Raw genomic sequence first — 18431 nt, forward strand, 5'->3', positions numbered from 1 at the left:
AGGCAGCCAGGCCAAGACAAGAAAGCCTTAGTTCAGACCTTCCAAAGAGAACTGGGTCACCTGAGGCACCCCTTCAAAAGCCTTGCTAAAAATGGAGATAGCCAGAGAAATCACTATTAATGCAGTGCTTAATGGTTTTTAGCTAGAGAGTGGTCTTAGGCCTAATTGACAAGGCCGAGAAGATGAGGTTTCTTTGTTTTTATAAACTGGGTACACTTTGAATTGAATATGTTGAGCTGCTATGGGGAATCAATAAATGCAGTCATCATAGCCATTTTCTGGGCCTTTTTAAGGAGGTGGAATGGTTTCGAGGAAGGACGCTCCTTGGATGACCCTGAGCAAGTCTGTCATCCTCCTTGGGCCTCTGTTTCCAAATCTGCAAAGCGAAGGAGATAGACCAACTAGGTCAGGAGTTCTTTAGCTGGGTCCACAGAGGCCTAAAAGTTAAGTATAAATTTCATGCACATAACTTACGTTGGGGGGAAAGTGTTCATAGCTTTTGTCTGGTTTTTGAAGGGATCTCTGACTCCCAAATTATCCACCCTGACTTGCCTGGACAACTTCTATGGGCCGCTGGTTCCTGGCTGGTCTGGGATTCTGGGACTCTAGGAAAGCTGTTTCTTTTTCTCTTTCTTTCTTTTTTTTTTTTTTTTGAGACGTAACCTCAAGCTATTGCTCTAGGTGGAGTGCTGTGGGGTCACAGCTCACAGCAACCTCAAACTCCTGGGCTTAAGCCTATTGTCTTGCCTCAGCCTCCCAAGTAGCTGGGACTACAGGCACTCGCCACGATGCACAGCTTTTTTTTTTTTTTTTTTTTGGTTGTAGTTGTCATTATTTGGCAGGCCCGGGCTGGATTTAAACCCACCAGCTCTGGTGTATGTGGCTGGCACCTTAGCCGCTTCAGCTATAGGTGCCATCCTCTAAAGCTGTTTCTTAAGAAGCAAGTTCTATAGAGGTGGCTGCTCTGAGTTACTGGGGATCAGGAACATATAGGAAAAGCTCCCTCAAGACGTTATTACTGGGGGCTTTGCTGGTCAAGGAAGCCCCTGTTGCCCAGCACCCTGTGTCTCTGCTTTGGGTCCTCCCTCCTATCCTCAGGTCCATGGCAGTATCTGAACAGTGCCTTCCCCACCAGCCACCTGCTTCTCTCCTGGATGGCCACAGTGGCCTAACCCATCTCCCTGCTTCTGTGCTGGCCCCCGCGCCCCCCATCCCCCATCACATTGGAGTAAAGCCCAAATCCTTTACAATCCCTCCCTGACCCAGCCGTCACCTGCCTCTCTGGAATCATCTGCTCCTATCCTCCCACCCCACTCACAGAGTGAGCCTCACTGACCTCGGCACCTTGTGTCGTAGGCTCAGTCTCCACTGGTGTCCTTGCCTTTGCTGGTCCCTCTGTCAGGAACGTTCTTCCCACTATTTCTATTGCTTGGCTTTTCCTCCTTCCAAGTCCCAGGGCAGATGGCAGCTCCTCCAGGAAGCCTTTCCCCGAGCCATCTAAGAAATCCCACTCCCGGGTGGCGCCTGTGGCTCAGTGAGTAGGGTGCCAGCCCCATATACCGAGGGTGGCAGGTTCAAACCCGGCCTCAGCCAAAGTGCAACAAAAAATAGCCGGGCGTTGTGGCGGGCGCCTGCAGTCCCAGCTACTCGGGAGGCTGAGGCGGGAGAATCGCCTAAGCCCAAGAGCTGGAGGTTGCTGTGAGCTGTGATGCTACGGCACTTCTACGGAGGGCGACAAAGCGAGACTCTGTCTCTAAAAAAAAAAAAAAAAAAAAAACAAAAAAAGAACAACAAAAAAAGGAAATCCCCACTCCTGATGTTGTTCTGTATCATTGTGTACCTGGCTTTTTCTCCTTCATAGCATTAACTCAATCTGGAATGAAATATTTATGTATTTTCTTCCCCCACTAAGATGTCCACTCATGAAGGAAGGAGCTGAGTCTTATATATCACAGTGCCTGGCTCATAGCAGCAGTGAAAAAATGCTTGAACCTGCCCACTAGTGTGGCTAAAATTAAAGTGGCTGGCAATACCAAGTATTGGTGAGGGCATGGACCAATTGGACTTTTATACAATTGATGCTATTGGACAAAGTAAGTGTTCTCTCATTTTGGAAAACAATTTGTGGGGTTTTTTTGTTTGTTTTTGATTTTTTTCAGCCTCCCAAGTAGCTGGGACTACAGGCGCCCACCACAACGCCTGGCTAATTTTTGTTTGCAGTTTGGCCGGGGCCAGGTTTGAACCCGCCACCCTTGGTATATGGGGCCGGTGCCCTACTCACTGAGCCAGAGGTGCCGCCCCACAATTTGTAGTTTTCATAAAGTTACACACAATCTTTTTTTTTTTGCAGTTTTTGGCCAGGGCTGGGTTTGAACCTGCCACCTCTGGCATATGGGGCTAGTGCCCTACTCCTTTGAGCCACAGGCACCGCCATTACACACAATCTTACTGTATAACCCAACATTTCCAGTCCTAGATATTTACCCCCAAAGAAATAGATAATATGTCCAGAGACTTGGACATAAATTTTGCAGACTTACTTGAAATAGCCAAAAACTAGAAATAAATCATTTGTCCATCTAGAACAGGGTGAGAAAGTGATCGCCTTCTGGTTCTATAGGTCTGGGATTAGGCCTGAGAATTTGCATCATTTCTAATTTAACAAGTTCCCAGGTGATGCTGGTGCCACCAAGCCTGGGTTGATACATGCGGGATTATGTTCTACATCCAGGTTTTGGGAGTCTGACTGAGCTTGAAGGAGAAAGAAACCTTCAAAAGGCAGCTGAGAGGATCTACTGGAGCCTCTTGCAGCAGGGGCAGCTGTTAGGTGCTGGTGGTTCACAGGCGTGGTGTATGACAGTGAGTTTAGGGGCTGAGGTTAGCTGCGTTTTTCAGATTCCCCAGCAGATTCAGAAGCACTCAGCTCTTCTGTGGAAAGTCACAATTTATAGTCATATGTTTTGTGTGATTATTTGTTTAACGTCATCCTCCCCGACCTCTAAGCATGTAAGCTTCAAGAAGACAGTGGTTTGTCTGTTTTACTGCTGGCTGTATATAGCACTGTACAGTGTCTGGTAGCGCTTAGTATTTAGGGTTGTTGAATACATGTGAACTGGAGACCGAATGGGCAGGGAAAGACATGTTCCTGGAGACAGACTTGGTGGGCACCCTGCTGTCTGGACTGAGAGCAGGGGACCAGCCACATGAGAGGACTGGGCCCTGGTGCTGCCTCTGTAGGCAGTATTCTTGTAAAATGCCAATTAAGACATTTGACCCAAATTTGGATAAAAGCCTTTTTCCTGTGTCAAGTTGAGCTAATAATATACATTTATTCATAATTTATGAGGTCTAGTAAGTGGGAACAATTAAGGAAAAGGCCTGGCCAAAACCTATTTCTCTTAAGTGTCACAGATGCCTCTTTTCATTCTCCGAGACAGATCCTACCCCTTACTGTCTGCCGTGAAATACCATTGTTTTTATCATTATCATTATTTGTTATATTACTGTTAGCTAGCATTTACTGAGCACGTACTGGGCTTTGCTATAATGTTGCTCCTTTTTATCTTGACCACATAAGGCAGGTATTACTATTGTCTCTGTTTTACAGATGAAGGGTCTCAGAGCTGGTGAGTGGGGATCATGACTCGGGTCTGCCTGGCCCAAGGTGTGAGGCTCTGTGTCACTATGTTCTGTTTCTAGGTTAGCCTCCTGACTCAAGCTAGCTCTACATCTGCAGGGTGACCCTTCTCTTGGTATATTCAACTTGGGAGACCAGCGTGAGAAAGTGATCGTCTTCTGGTTCCATAGGTCTGGGAGTAGGCCTGAGAGTTTGCATCATTTCTAACTTAAGTTCCCAGGTGATGCTGGTGCTGCTGAGCCTGGGTTGATACCTGTGGGATTGTGTTCTGCATGTTCATCTCCTAACAGAGGTCTCCAGCCTTTTTTCTTTTCTGCCATACATTAGAAAAATAAGAGTTGTTTTAGACCACCCAGTAAATACAGAGACACTAATAAAAGTTGACTAGCAAAAAAAAAAAAGGTCTGTGGATACTTTTCCTGATATCTGACACCAGAAATAAGCAAAAAAACAACTCACACAATCAGCACACAGTCCGTGGGCTGTGAGTTGGACACGCCTGGGACTACAGTACAGCTTCTTATCTCTCATGTCTTGGGAACACACAGAGCCACCTCACTCTTCCCCACAGCACTGTAGTGTTTCACGATACAGGTGTCTTATGGTTTTCTTTACCTGTCATCTACTGCTGTGGTCTTCCAGATTTTAGACATTGCGAAAGTTTCTTGTAAAATCCTGGGGAGCATGGATGAGTGTTTTTCTAGTACCTAGTAATTACTCAATGTCAGCCTTTGTCACTGCTGTTTATGTCATTACTGATACAGAGGGCTTGTTAGCTTCAAGAAATCCCTTTGCAGGTGGGGGCAGTTATGTAAAATAGCTCTCTATTTGCGTGCTCTAATAAAGTCTCTAACAAGACAGTTCTGATAAGAGGAAAGAGCATGTGCACAGGGCTTTGAGGGATGTGTAAGAGTACAGAGGAGAGAGCAGCAGAGGGGTTTGTGCTGCCAAGGTCTGGCTTGGCTACCATATTTAACCATTGTCAGGGAGCAGGAAATTTTAACATTTCTTGATCATTTGGCAAAGTCAGACCTTGGGCCAAGCATTCAGATTAGCAGCCTGTGGGTAAGAGGGTCCCAACTTGAATCTAGCAAAACTCAGTTCTAATCTGCTTCTTTCTTTCCTATCTCCTCAGGCTGGGGGATCTGGGGAGGAGCAATTGTGTGCTGATTTTCCAGAGCTCGACCTCTCCCAGCTGGATGCCAGTGACTTTGACTCAGCCACCTGCTTTGGAGAGCTGCAGTGGTGCCCCGAGAGCTCTGAAACTGAACCCAGCCAGTACAGCCCCGATGACTGCGAACTCTTCCAGGTGTGGCCCGCAGGTGTCCCTACCTTCTACCCCACCATGCCTCTCTTGGCCTTACTCCACCTTCTCCTGAACTTACTCATGCAAAGAAGTCCCCTCACTCACCCAAGCTCTTGGGACCCTGTTTCTCGTGCTGGTTTCACCTGGCCTGTGCTATCACTCCCAGACAATAAGGGCTGGGATGAGCTGCTCTCTGTGCTGTCCAGGCAGAACCACGCCCCTCTGTGGGCCAATGTGAGAATTCTTGAATTCTCATCCCCACCCTGTGAAACAAGCTCCATTATTTTCTCATTTTATAGATAAGTAAACTGAGGTGATTTATCTAGCCAGCAACTGAACTAGATTCAAACCCAGGCTTCCTGCCTCTGGAGCCAAGACTTTATAACCATGACAACACCATCATTTATGGAGCAATAGTTTGTGATAGGACTATCCCCGTTTGTATATATTTACTTATCTAAATCTCGTAACAACTCTCAGTCATAAATACAGTTATCTCCATTTTTCAGTTGGAGCCTTGAAGTTCTTTAACAACAGGCAGTGTGGCTATGCATGTGGACTCTCCCAGCCCTCTGTGCCTGAGACTTGCTTCACCCAAGCTTTGTGTGGATTTGTGTGTGTGTGTGTGAGTGTGTGGCGTGAAGGGGTAAGAGATGAAAAAGATTGGCCGTGTTTAGTTATATGTTGAGCACATTCAGATTCATGATTCTTTTCTTGGAATTTTCTGCCCCATAAAGATTAAGGGCAGAGGCTCCCTGTGCCTGTTAGGCAATGTAACAGCAACAACAACCTGACATACTGCCTGCCAAATGCCGTGGTGCTGTGCCACAAGCATCATTTCGAAGAGTCTTGATGGATATCGTCATTCCTTCTAGAGGTAGACGTTTATTGAGCCCCCTATGTGTTAGGCACTGTGCTCATAAGTGGACTCTGCCATCTAGACAGGGGGCACTTACCTTAGATCAGTAAACACATAAGCAAACAGTAGTCCCTGGTGACAAGGGCCAAAAAGGAAATGAACCCAGGAATAGAGAAGGATCTATAGACTAGGGGAGGGGGGAGGGCAGGAAAGGCTTCTCTGGATGAGAAAGGCCGCCTCATGAGAGCAGGGACAGGGCTTTCCAGGCCGAGGAAGGATCAGTGCAGTGCTGTGAACAGGAAGGGCAGGCTTGCAGCACTGGAGAACAGAAAGGCTGAAAGGTGGTAGCTAAGGGGAGAGAGGTAAGAAGTGAGGCCAGTGAGATAGGCAGGGGGCAGATCATGTGGAGTCTTGTGGGCCATGGTAAGGAGTTTGGATTTTTTCTGAGACTATTCTAACCTATAAGCTGTATACTACTAATAACCCATTTTATAGGTGAGTAAACTGAAGCTCAGAGAGGTTAAGTAACTTGCCTGTGGTCACGCAGCTGGATAGGATCAGGGCAAAGACTCTAACCTAGGAAAATCATACCTTCACTGCTATGCTGAACCCCCTCATTCCCCCATGAGGCGTGACCAGGACTGGGTTATACTTCTGGCTCCATCTAGAGACCTTCATTTCCTTATTTGAAGAATAGGCACAATACCGTCACTATGTTGCCCCTTTCCTCTTTAGGGGCCAACTTCTAGAAAATGCTTTTAGGTTGCAGAGGGTAGGGTTCATAAGTGAGAGGGGTCTGGATGCTGCTGAGAGAGCATCCCCACTTACACCGAACAGGCCCCCCCACCTCCTCGAGACTGGCAGGCCCACCAGCAAACCTCTGCCAAAGGGCTACTAATGGCTTCAGCTGGCAGAACTCTGGGGCCCACCCCCTCTCTCCTTCATGGGTTGCACCCCTACCAGCTCTTCCAAGACGAGGCCAGCCAGCTCCATCACGCCTTCATGAATAAATCCTTCAACACCCGGCTGCCATGTTACCTCCTCCTAAGGCAGGGGGTGCGTTCCTTCCTCTCAGCAGCTCCTACCCCCCGTGTGCACGTACGCACGTTCGTCCTTCAGACTGTAAGCTCCTTGAGGGCAAATAGTACTTTGTCTCTCGGGCCCTTGTGTATTATAAAGACTCAATTCACACATGTTGAATGAAGGAAGTATTTATAATATTTTCCTTCCTGCAAAGTGCCAGACGTGACCCATTCCAAAAACATTGAGCTGGAATCCAGGGACTGTAGGTTCTAATCCCCCTTCCAGCTGGGACAGTTTTCTTTTTTGACAGTTTTCCTATGAGGCCACTGGGAATCCTGGGGCCTTGCTACACAGATTGTGTTCTGACAATCAAATGGCACCATTGCTATGGAAACATACAGGGACAGTGGAGAACACGCCACAAGTATGGGTGGCAGAAGGGTTGACAACTTCTCAGGGACAGGGACATTGCCTTCTACTTCTCTGTATGACCAGAGTCCTTAGGGCTAGGGCGCAACAGGCACTTAGAACATATTTCTAGAGTGAGCAGGTGTTTGGTGGTTCTGCTATAATTTGCTGTGTGGCCTTGGGCAAGTAAACTCCCTTTGGTGGGGTCTGAGTTTCCCAACTGAGAAATGAGGAAGGAACATGGGCTAGTTCTGTGGTTCTTAATCTGTTGGGGCTGGATGAAGACTCAGTGGGTCATTTTAGACTCCAAAGAGATCATGGACCTACTCTCAGAAAAATGAGTGGGGGTGAGACCAATTTCCTGGGTTTCATGGACCTCAGTTAAGGCCTCTGTATAATGGAAGATCTCTGAGTGTTCCTCTAGCCCTGATAACCTAGATTCTCTTCTGGGACATTTCTTCAAGGCACTCTGGGTCCTCACAATGAAGCATTTTCCCCTGAAATTTCTTGAAGACTCCTTTTCCTCCAGCTGGAGATCAGCTCAGGAAGGTTGGGGGTGGGGCTGAGTCTATTAATATCCCTTCCTCAGCTGATTAACTCTCCATTAATTTGCACTCTGTTTCTAAGCAGAGCGGGAAGAGCCAAGCTAATGGGCCTGGGGAAGAGGAGAGGGGCGGTAGGGCTTGGAGATGCATTGCCTTAGCTGCTGACGGCTGACCAGGAGGAAGCAGTGGCCCATGGGCAGGGACTCTGCCCATGCTTATTCCCAGCTGGGCTCAGGGCCTCTCAGCCTGCTGGCAGTTCCAGAGTCCAGGGAGCAGGGGTGTGAGGGGAGGCCTCTTGTTGGTCATTTTTGTTGTTACCCAATCTGATGGATGCTTCTTGAGGTCTTTGCCCATTTGGACTCTTTTTAGCTCTGTACCTGGTGCTCAGTAAGTCACTGTTGGCACTTTCAGTCCTGGGTTCTAGTCCTTAACCCCAGGACCCTTGACTTTCTGTGTGACCTTGAAAGATCTCCATTTACTGGGGCTTTATTCCCCACAACACACCAAAAAAGAATGGCAGATAGGCTTCCTCATGAGTGCCAGCTGTGGTTGATTGGCAGCTGTTTCCAGGAGCCCTGCATTAAGCAAGGTGCTAGTGTGGAAGAACCATTGCCACACCGGTTGGCCGATCAGGCATCCTTGCTCACTACATGATTCCTGAGAGCCCTTGCACCTCTGATACTTGTGATCATTCACAGTGTCTCTGGACCATTTGTTACTCTCCCTGGGAAGGAGTGGGAATTCTCAGTTGATGCATTGCTGATGATGTCATTTCTGGATGACTTCCCTTTCGAATCTGGTCTTTTGAGACACTAAGCTCAGTCTCCCACCATTGTCCATTTTTTGGTCCATTCATTCTTTGAGTCAAGGCATCTGCCACAGCACCTCCCATGCCCCAGGCACTGAGCAAGACACTTGCACTCTCTGAACACTACTTGCAGACTTGGCCTTCCTGGGACCCCTGGGGGAGGTGATGGCCAAGGAAATGACTGTAGTCCCAGCCCCCGTGTACGTGGCTGGCTCCCTAACCACTGAACTACTGGCAGTCTTGATCTGGCCTTGGGACCCCCATCCCCCAGGCCTGGGTCAGGCCCAACCAAAATCTTCTTTTGACCTTTCTTTTACTCTTAGCTCTGTTCTAAAAATTACAAACGTGTTTGTTCTCCTCTCTCTGTGTCCCCCCTTCCAATTACTCTCCTGCCGCTCTGGCTGCAAGGCCTGGAACAGATTTAGTGCAGCCAAAAGGCCGTCACGAGATGTGTATTTCAGATGAACTTCCTGAAGAAAGGATAAACACCCTGGATGGGAAAAAGAGCCGCGGGAGGCATCACGTGGCAGAATGTGACTTCTGCCAGAGGGACCCCAGGACCAGGCTGAACTGAAGGAGGCCCTCAGTCTTCCCCTGGAAGCTGTGCGATTGTGGTGCCAGGCCTGGGGGCTGGAGTGTGGGGTCCACCTTACAGATCTCAGACATCAGAAGAGGAAAAGCCTTGGCTTATCTGTGCAAGGGACGCTTATTCCAAGCCCTGGCTCTGCCCTTTATTTGCTGGGTGACCCCTGACAAGTGGCTGAGCCTTCATCAGCCTCTGTTTCCTCAACTGCAAAATGGAGATTAGAATCATGCTCTCTGTGAGGGCTATCCTGAAAGAAAAGCCTTTCTTCTCTTTGGCCAAGCTCTGCACCCCTGGCCTTTGATTGAGTTCTCCTTCTGCCTGGATTTTCGAGTCTCCTTAGCCGTTTGCTTGGCTGGTATCTTTCAAGCCTCTGTTTTAGTACTAGCTACTCGGAGAAGTCTTCTTTGAACATCCTATATAGCCTCTAAATCTTTACCACGTTCTTATTCTCCAACATGCCTTCCTTTTATTTTCTTCCCAGCCTTTCTTACTTTCAAAAATCCTGTTTGTTTGCTATTCCTCCATGGGAGAGTAAGCCCCACAGGGGCAGGGTGGATATCAGCCTTGGCATGTTGTATTAACCAGTGTTCAGCAGAAAGCCAGGCCCAGTGTAGCCGCGCAGTGGTGGGAGGAAGGGAAGGAATTGCTGCCACCACTGTCCTCCTCCTCATCTTCGTCATCATCATGGCAGGTGCCATGGCAGTGGTGGCAGCAGTAGCAGTGGTCATAGCTATAGTTGGCATAGTAGCTGGTGCTTATTTTGTGCCGGGCACTATTTTCTAAGCATCTTATCTATGTTAACTCATCTAGTCCTTAGCAATAACCTTATGAAACATGTACTGTTTGTTATCCCACTTGACAGAGGAGGAAACTAACTTGCCACAGGACCCACAGTTGATATAATGAGTATAAGGTCTGAAATTCAGCCCCAGCTCCAAAGCCCAAGCTTCTGACCACTACAATCATTACCTGTCCATGAGTGAATGAGGAGAGCAAGCCCTGGGAACACATTGCTGTGGTTGTCATTGTCATAGGTGAATCCTGAAGCTTCTAGCCATTATACTGTCTGGGCCCCAGGGTCTGAGGGGCTAGGGTCTGCTGGGGAATGCTGCTGCCAGTGTGTGGACCAGTCTCAGTCCTTGGTGGAGAGGGGTCCCTCAGGTGGGATAGCCCCTGTGCCCAGGGTCATACACTGATAAGCAACTGAGCCAAGACTGGGACTTCTAGGGTGGGCTCATTGGCTGCCTGGTCATAAAATTCTGGGATTCTTGGAGCCATAACACATTTATCAGGCATCTGATATCCCAGGAATACTGAGCAGCTCTGGTGAGGGAGGTGAGGTGGCAGGAGAGTGAATGTGGCCCAGCAGGTGAGGAGAACACAAAACTCCTTTGGTTTCCATGGTGAAGCCCAAGTTTAAGGTCATGACTAACCATTTTCCCTCTCTGCCTTTCTACTCCTGCTGCCCTCACTCCAGATTGACAGTGAGAATGAGGCCCTCCTGGCAGAGCTCACCAAGACCCTGGACGACATGCCTGAAGATGACGTGGCTCTGGCTGCCTTCCCGGCCCTGGATGGTGGGGATGTGCTATCCTGCCCGCCAGCTTCACCTGCCTCCTCATCTGCGCCCTCCAGCCCTGCCCTGGAGATGCCCCCGGCCCCAGGGCCTGAGGTGGATGAGCTGTCACTGGTGAGAACCTCTTTCCAACTGAAGAGAAAGTCTCAGCCCCTGAATGGATGTCTGGTTGTAGGGGGCTGGGTGCAGAGCAGTTAACTAGACCCTCCTATAGAGTCCATGCACACTGGCAGCATAGCTCACAGCAGAGAGCCTGGGCTGGAGGTGCGAGGCCTCCCTGGGCCTCACCTTTCCCACCTAGACAGAGGGACTAACTGCAGGCTTCACCTGCATCCTATAGCCTCTTTGGGATTTCAAGGATTGACCTAGTCATGTGTTAAATCCTTAAAATTGCATGCAAACATTTTCCTAAAGATTACATACACACGGTAAAAATCCACATAGTAAATGTGAATGGTTAAAAGCAAAACCTCCTTTGCTCTCTCAATCTCTTTTTCCTTCCCCAGAGGTAACCATGGTTACTGATCTGTTCTGGACTTTCCTTTTCACCTGTTTTTTCTGTGTGTGTGTGTGTTTTTTTTCCCCACACAGGGGAGCCTACATTAGGTATTGTTCTGCACCTTGCTTTCTAACTCTTCCAGATGAGCCTACAGTACTGTGTTTCATCCTTTCTGTTGTCTGTATCGTGTTTCTTGGTATATATGTACCACAATTTATTTAACCGGTCCCCCTATTGATGGATACTATGTTATTTCAACTCCTTCATTATTACAAACAGTGCTACAGTAACTGTCTTTATACAGGCCTTTTCAACATGAAAGTAGACAATCCTAGAAATGAAATTTTCTGGGTCAACAGATTTCATTACTTTTCAGTTTAGACACACACTTCCAGATTGCCCTCCAAAGAGGCTGGTCTGGTTACTCTCCCATCAGCAGAAGCTGAGTGCTACATGGAGAACAGATGTAGAAATGTGCAGCTTTCTAGAGAGCAGATCTCAGCTTTTATCAGACTTTCAAAAGGATCTGGACCTCAAAAGTTACTGAAAGCAGTTGCCCTCCATTCGGGCTGAGGGTGACCAAAACTGAGCTGTCATGTGTCAGTCTCCTTGGTGTGGTGCTGTGATCCTGGAAGCTAGTGGGACTCAGCTGAAACCAGAGCCTGCTGGAGCTGAGAGGGGTCTATGGTCATGGAGAGTCTGTGCTGGAAAGGCCTGTTGTGACCATCAAGCCCAGTCTTGGGAAACTGAGGCCCAGAGTGAGTATCCCCTGTGGTCATTCAGCAAGTCAGTGTGCCAGCAAATACTAGAGCTCAGGTTTTCTGACTTCTGATAAGCCCCTTCCCCTTCTTCCCCACTGCCTTCAAGTTCCCTGAAGCAGTAAATGAGCACCCACCATGTGGTAGGCATGGAACGAATGTCCCACATGTGGCTCCTGCTAACAGGGGTCCTGCTTCCTTTCATACTAGAATCTGACCACCTGGATTTGGATCCTAGTTAGTACTTACTTGTTCCTTCAGCACATAGCCTAAACATTTCTAAGATTCAGCTGCCTGAATCTACAAGGTGGGGTTAATAATAGTGCTTATGTCAAAGGCTGTAGGAAGATTATTGCAAATATGTGTCAAACCTTAAAACAGTGCCTGGCACAGAGTTGCTTGGTAAACACTAGCTAAGTAATACCGCTGGCACAACCATTAGTAGTAATAAGAATTCTTGGTACCATTTCTGTGTGGGGCCTCTGGAGGAGCCCCACAGCTTGGGGAGGCAAAGAGTGACCCCTGCTGGTCAAAGGTGGTTTTCCTTTCCTGCCTTGAATACTGCAGTAGGCACTCGGGAGCAGACTCACTGTCTAGCCTCCCAGCATACCGACACAGTTCTACAAAGACCCTGAGAAGTCATCCAGATCCCAGAGAGTCCAGCAGTGGACTTACAAGGACCCAGGGACTTCTACATATCTGTGTATTTTTCTGAGGTCAGCAGCTTCTATGTTATATTCTTAGAGTTTTTTTTCCAACATTGTAATGATGCTACAATGAACATATTCTTAGAGTTTTAAAAAAGTTCAGATATAATCATTTAGTCTACTTGCCCCTCATTATGCCAGTGGAGAAACCAAGGCCCAGAGAAGGAAATGACTTACCCAGCATCTCACAGTGAGTTGGGCCTGAACTGGGCTAGAAGGAGATCTAATTCCTCGGGTCCAAGGTCAGAGAGTCACAAACATGTAGGTGTTGGTTTGGGGTCTAGGTAGGGTGGTGGGAATCTTCCACCTCCTTGAGAGGGCATGGGGTAGCCTTTTCTCTGGCTCTTTGCTGCAGTGGTTGAGGGCAGCAAGTACCCCAAGGAAACACTTGATGCTGTAGTAACATCTCTATTATGTTTCTCAGCTTGATCGCCTTGACTATGGTAGGATCCCTGGTGGAACTTCCAGATGTATTCAGCTTCCTGCTCTCTCAACTTGGACACATTCTGTCCTACCCTCAGGGTGCAGAAGAAGATAGTTTTCATACTTTTTATAGAAAAATAAGTTGGGGGGAAAAAATGAGACAAGTTGGCTTGGCGCCCATAGCACAGTGGTTATGGTGCCAGCCACATGCACCAAGGGTGGTGGATTCGAACCCAGCCTGGGCCTATCAAACACCATGACAACTGCAGCAAAAATTAGTGGGGCTTTGTGGTGGGTGCCTATAGTCCCAGCTACTTGGGAGGCTGAGGCAAGAGAATCACTTAAACCCAGGAGCTTGAGGTTGCTGTGAGCTGAGACACCACGGCACTCTACCAAGGCTGACATAGTGAGACTCTGTCTCAAAAAAAATCAGACAAGCTTAAGTGTGTGATATTCTTCCATTTGTGTAAAAACAACAGGCTGGGGTGGAGGTAACATATGCATTGTTTATTCTTATATGAACAAAGCCCACCTCATCATAGTGTCACAAGAAAGATGGAGGAGAAAGGGACTTTGGACAGGAGGCAGACTTGCTTTTAATTGTCTAACCTTTAGTATTTGTGATATATCTTTTTTTCTGAAAGGTAATGTGAATAAGCAAAAATAGTAAATGAGAAATCAGCTAGAATTCCACACTAGGGAATTATTTTGGTATCTAACCTTTCAGAGTATGTGTGTGTGTGTACACAAGTACATGCAGTGTCCCAATAAAGTATACACAATATTTTGACAGTAGAATGGACGGACATTACCCAAAACCTCTTTGGGTTTCACAAAGTCACAGCTATCCTCTGGAGATATTAACTCTGTAATGGATTTACATGTCATTGGGATACTTTTGTGTCTGGGATTGTTAGGCAATCTGCTATCTGCACTGAATATCTTGGGGGACATTATTTCAGGTCATGGAATGCCCAGTCCTAGGATGCCCAGGGTCAGAGCATGGTCATTCTAGAAGGGCTGTCCATGTGGTCCCTGACCTCTGGCTGCAGCTCTGTCCCAGCTCTTGACCTTTCTGCTTCTCCCTTAGCTGCAGAAGCTCCTTCTCGCCACATCCTCCCCAACGTCGAGCTCTGACACCCAGAAGGAAGGGATTGCCTGGCGCCAGGCAAGCCTCAGGTCCAGAAGTCAGCGGCCTTATGTCAAGGTACTTGCCCAGGCCCCCCAGGTGACCTGTTGGGGACCCAGCCTTCAGCTCTGATTAAGGGTATCAAGTTCAACCAACTTTTGATTTCTCTTCCTGCTCATCCCACAGCCCTTATAGTCCTGGGCACTTTTTCTTGAGACCCAGACCATTTTAGGGTTCTAGAAAGAGCCTTCTCACATTTCAGTGTTCCAGACACTGGTTAGAGGAGGGACAAGGAAGATGTGACCTCCCCTTGTGGGCTTATATTCTAATGTTCTGACAGGCCCAAACGTGAGATCCTTTCTAGTTGTAGAGGCCACGGTAAATAAAGTGCTTGGATTCCTTTTGTGAGGAGCCATTAGAGAGCTTAAAGCTCTGTCATGGACTCTCAGTGTCCAACAAATCCCTTTTCCTTCTTGGCCCCCATCTTCCAAGCCTAATAAGGAAAGGTTTAATGATGATCTTCAAAGGTTCTTGTTCCTCCAAGCCTACACTCAGCCCTCCATGTCTTGTCCCTGGGCCCTCTTCCGGGGATTGTTACATACCATCCCTTGCCTGGGCACCCTGGAGGAAACTGGCCCCTGTCCCTCTGCTCCCTCCCTGGTTGTTCTAGATGACCTCCTGAAACAAAGATCTAACCTTCTGTGTTCATTCTACGGAAAGGCAGCAAACATGCCCCTTTGTGAGCCAGCTCTTTGCCCTCTGGGAGCCCAGGAAGCTCCGCAGATGATGAGATATGTCCGGCAGCCATTGCTAGAAAGTCCCACCCAAAACTGGGTTGCAGTGGGAGGAAAGCCACCAGGTGGACACATGGGTCTCCTGAGGCTGGAGAGCTGGTGCCGGGTTGCAGAGGGCCTCTGATACCTAGCCAAGGAGCCTCCCTACTGGGGAGCTAGTGAATTTCTTCTCCTTTTAAACAACTTTTCTGAGGTGGCACATACACACATAAAAGCCACCTATCATAAAAGTGCAATTCTGTGATCTTTGGTAAGACATGCAGCCATGACCACATTTCAGTTTTAGAACATATCCATCATCTCTGAAGGATCCCCAGTGCCCCATTTACAAGCCCCAGGCAGCCACGAATCCACTTTCTGGCTCTTGTTACTGAAGGGTACAGAGCAGGGGAAAGGATGGTCAGAGCAGAGCTTTGGTGGTAAATCTGGAAGAGTCTGCAGGGGGTAAATATCATGGCTGGGAGATGTTTTAGGAGGCCAGCCATCCCTTCATTCCTCATCCACTGAGTATGGCCGGGTGCCAGGCTCTGTGCTGGAGGCTGGGGAGGAGTGAAGGAAACTTGCCTATTCCCATGGTCCAGGTGAAACTCCAGGCTGGCCAGGGTTCATGGGATGGGGCAGAAGGGAGGAGTAGTGTGGGTTTCCCTCCTTACTTTGGCCTCTTCCTGCTCTCTAGGTAGACAGCACCCAAGACAAGAAGGCCCCCCTGACACAGCCTCAGAGCCGAAGTTGTACAGAGCTGCATAAGCACCTCACCTCAAAAGTCCGCTCCCTGGATAGGGGCCCACAGCTGCCACCCTCCTGCAGTCCCTGGCCCCCTGCCAAGGAGGATGAGGAGCCGGGTGAGGACTGCCCAAGCCCCCAGCCAGCTCCAGCCTCTACCCGGGACTCCCCAGCGCCAGCCAGGGCAGGCCCCGATGCCCAGGTCCCCCCGGAGGACATGCAGGCTATGGTGCAGCTCATCCGCTACATGCACACCTACTGCCTCCCCCAGAGGAAGCTGCCAGCACCCCATCCCTGCATTGGCCCCTCCACACGGGTCAGGCCCCAGCCCCGGCCCCAGCACTCCTCCAAAGCCTCCTGGGCCGAGTTCTCCATTTTGAGGGAACTTCTGGCTCAAGATGTCCTCTGTGACGTCAGCAAACCCTACCGCCTGGCCACACCTGTCTATGCCTCCCTCACACCCCAGTCGAAGCCCAGGCCCCCCAAAGACAGCCAGGCCTCCCCTGACCACCCTCCCCTGGTGGAGGAGGTGAGAATCACAGCTTCACCTAAGAACACCGGGCCCAGACCAAGCCTGCGCCCACTGCGGCTGGAGGTGAAAGGGCGTGTCCGCCGGCCTGCCAGGCTGCAACAGGAGGAGGAGGAGGAAGAGGAAGAAGAAAAGGAGGAGGAGTGGGGCAGGAAAAGGCCAGGCCGAGGCCTGCCGTGGACTAAGCTGGGGAGGAAGCTGGGGAGCTCCGTGTGCCCCGTACGGCGCTCACGGAGACTGAACCCCGAGCTGGGCCCCTGGCTGACGTTTGCTGATGAATCCCTGGTCCCCTCAGAGCCCCAAGGTGCTCTGCCCTCATCGTGCCTGGCTCCCGAGGCCTACACCATTGAGGGGGAGCTGGGTAGCCCCACAGACAAGGACAGTGGCCGAGACCAGCAGCTTCTACGGGGACCCCTGATTCCTGCCCTGGAGAGCCCCTGTGAGAGTGGGTGTGGGGACACAGATGAGGACCCCAGCTGCCCACAGCTCCCTCCTAGAGGTAGTCAGAGTCGGGGTCTACAAGGAGGGGGCAGGGAAGGGGTGGCAGGCCCTCTGCACTGTGATGCGACCCTTCCGCTTTTGGGCTTCCCTTTGTCTGTGGGTTAGTTAGAGCAGATAAGCAGGAAAACAGCTACATATTCGTTTTGCATTGTCCATGGGCAGATGCCATTTTACAAACAAGTAGCAAGATGCCTTCATGGGGTTTATGTTAGAGGAAGAAACAGCAGTCAAAAAAGAAAGACAATTACAAATCCTGACAGGTACTATAAAGTAGACTTACTGGGGATGATGTGGTCAGGGTGTGTCTGTAAACTAAACTCCACAGCAAAACCAAGTTTTAAATGCTAAGAGCGGTGGTAATAATAGTAACAGCTAATATGCATTTCTGCATCTGGCATGGGTCTCAGACATAACACAGGTTATCCACACTGGCTTCTCACAGGAAGCCTGTGTGGTAGGTACAGTTCTTGTCTCCAGTTTACGACTCAGACCCAGAAGCAGAGCTTTTGAGTGAGAGGTCCTATGTGGGGCTTCGCCAGCGCCAGAGCTGTGGGACTTGGGAGTCAGAGCTCTTCACCACTGTCCTACAGTGTTTGGCCAGAAGGGGTCACCCTCATACCCACCTGTTCTTGCAAAATGAAGTAGATGGGTGCTGAGAGCCTGGGGTGGAAGGTGGATTTGAGTTGTTCCTGCCCTTCTCTAAACATGCAGAGGCATCTGGGTCACCTGCCCAAAGGTCAGCTGTACTTAGCACCAGTGGAAGTTTGAGGTCTCATCTGGGGAAGAAGCATGTGATGCCATGTTGGGGAATCTTATTTTTCTGTTTTTGTCTTCTTTTCAGACTCTCCCAGGTGCCTCATGCTGGCCTTGTCACAAAGGTAGATTTTTAGAAATTATTGGTATAGTATTCCATGAGATTTTGTTTTGTTGGGGGAATGGGAGAGGGTTGATCAGTCCCTGAGCCTGGTCCTCTCTCTGGGCCTCTGCCCTCATAGTCATCTGGTGCCCTCAGGAGCTGGGCTCCTTTGGAAGGGGTTAGGTTTAGAAGCTGACCTGATCTATGCAGGCCCAGAGGAAAGATGGGGCATCAAGAGTTCAGGCCATTTGTAAGCTGTCCTCTTTGGAATCCTGAAAAGAGTCCTATGGGGATGAGCTGACAATGCTGTATGACTTCCAGCAAGTCCCTCTTCCCTCTGGCCCTCAGTTGCTCCATCTGTGAAATAAGGAGGCTGACATTTGTCCTCTCTCCATGTTCCAGCAAACCTTGTCTGAGTCTCTTACAAAAATTGTGCAGATTGAATTAATTCCTCAAACAGTTGGGGAAGGGGCTCCCCCAAAAGACCTCCCCAGGCTACCCTTCTATGGGCAGCAGAACTGGGGTCAAACACAGTGTCCACTTGTCCCCCTTGCATGCTTGGAGAAATGGAAGCTGCCACTGACCTGCCTCTTTCCTTTCTGTCTCCCCCGCCGCCATCAGCGACCCTCCTTTTGGCAAGAAGAGCTTTGAGCAGACCTTGACGGTGGAGCTCTGTGGCACAGCAGGTGAGCCAGGGATGTTGGAGAGACCCCTGGCAGTGAATCTCTCTACCCAGAAGAGCCTTTTGGGCAGTGAGGAGGTGC

At 49.3% G+C, this 18431-nt stretch overlaps 1 protein-coding gene across 2 annotated transcripts in view; it reads left to right on the plus strand.

Annotated features, from left to right (window-relative positions):
• The window catches only part of PPARGC1B (PPARG coactivator 1 beta), a 118884-nt gene that overhangs the window by 79875 nt on the left and 20578 nt on the right, over positions 1–18431 (plus strand). For both annotated transcript variants that reach the window (XM_053566852.1, XM_053566853.1), the window contains exons 2-7: positions 4773–4946; positions 10650–10862; positions 14226–14342; positions 15735–16809; positions 17653–17689; positions 18289–18353. In XM_053566852.1, the coding sequence (XP_053422827.1) occupies positions 4773–4946; positions 10650–10862; positions 14226–14342; positions 15735–16809; positions 17653–17689; positions 18289–18353 (1681 nt within the window). The remainder of the gene's footprint in view (positions 1–4772; positions 4947–10649; positions 10863–14225; positions 14343–15734; positions 16810–17652; positions 17690–18288; positions 18354–18431) is intronic.

Source organism: Nycticebus coucang, chromosome 17, assembly GCF_027406575.1.
Source record: "Nycticebus coucang isolate mNycCou1 chromosome 17, mNycCou1.pri, whole genome shotgun sequence".
Classification (NCBI taxonomy): Eukaryota; Metazoa; Chordata; class Mammalia; order Primates; family Lorisidae; genus Nycticebus; species Nycticebus coucang.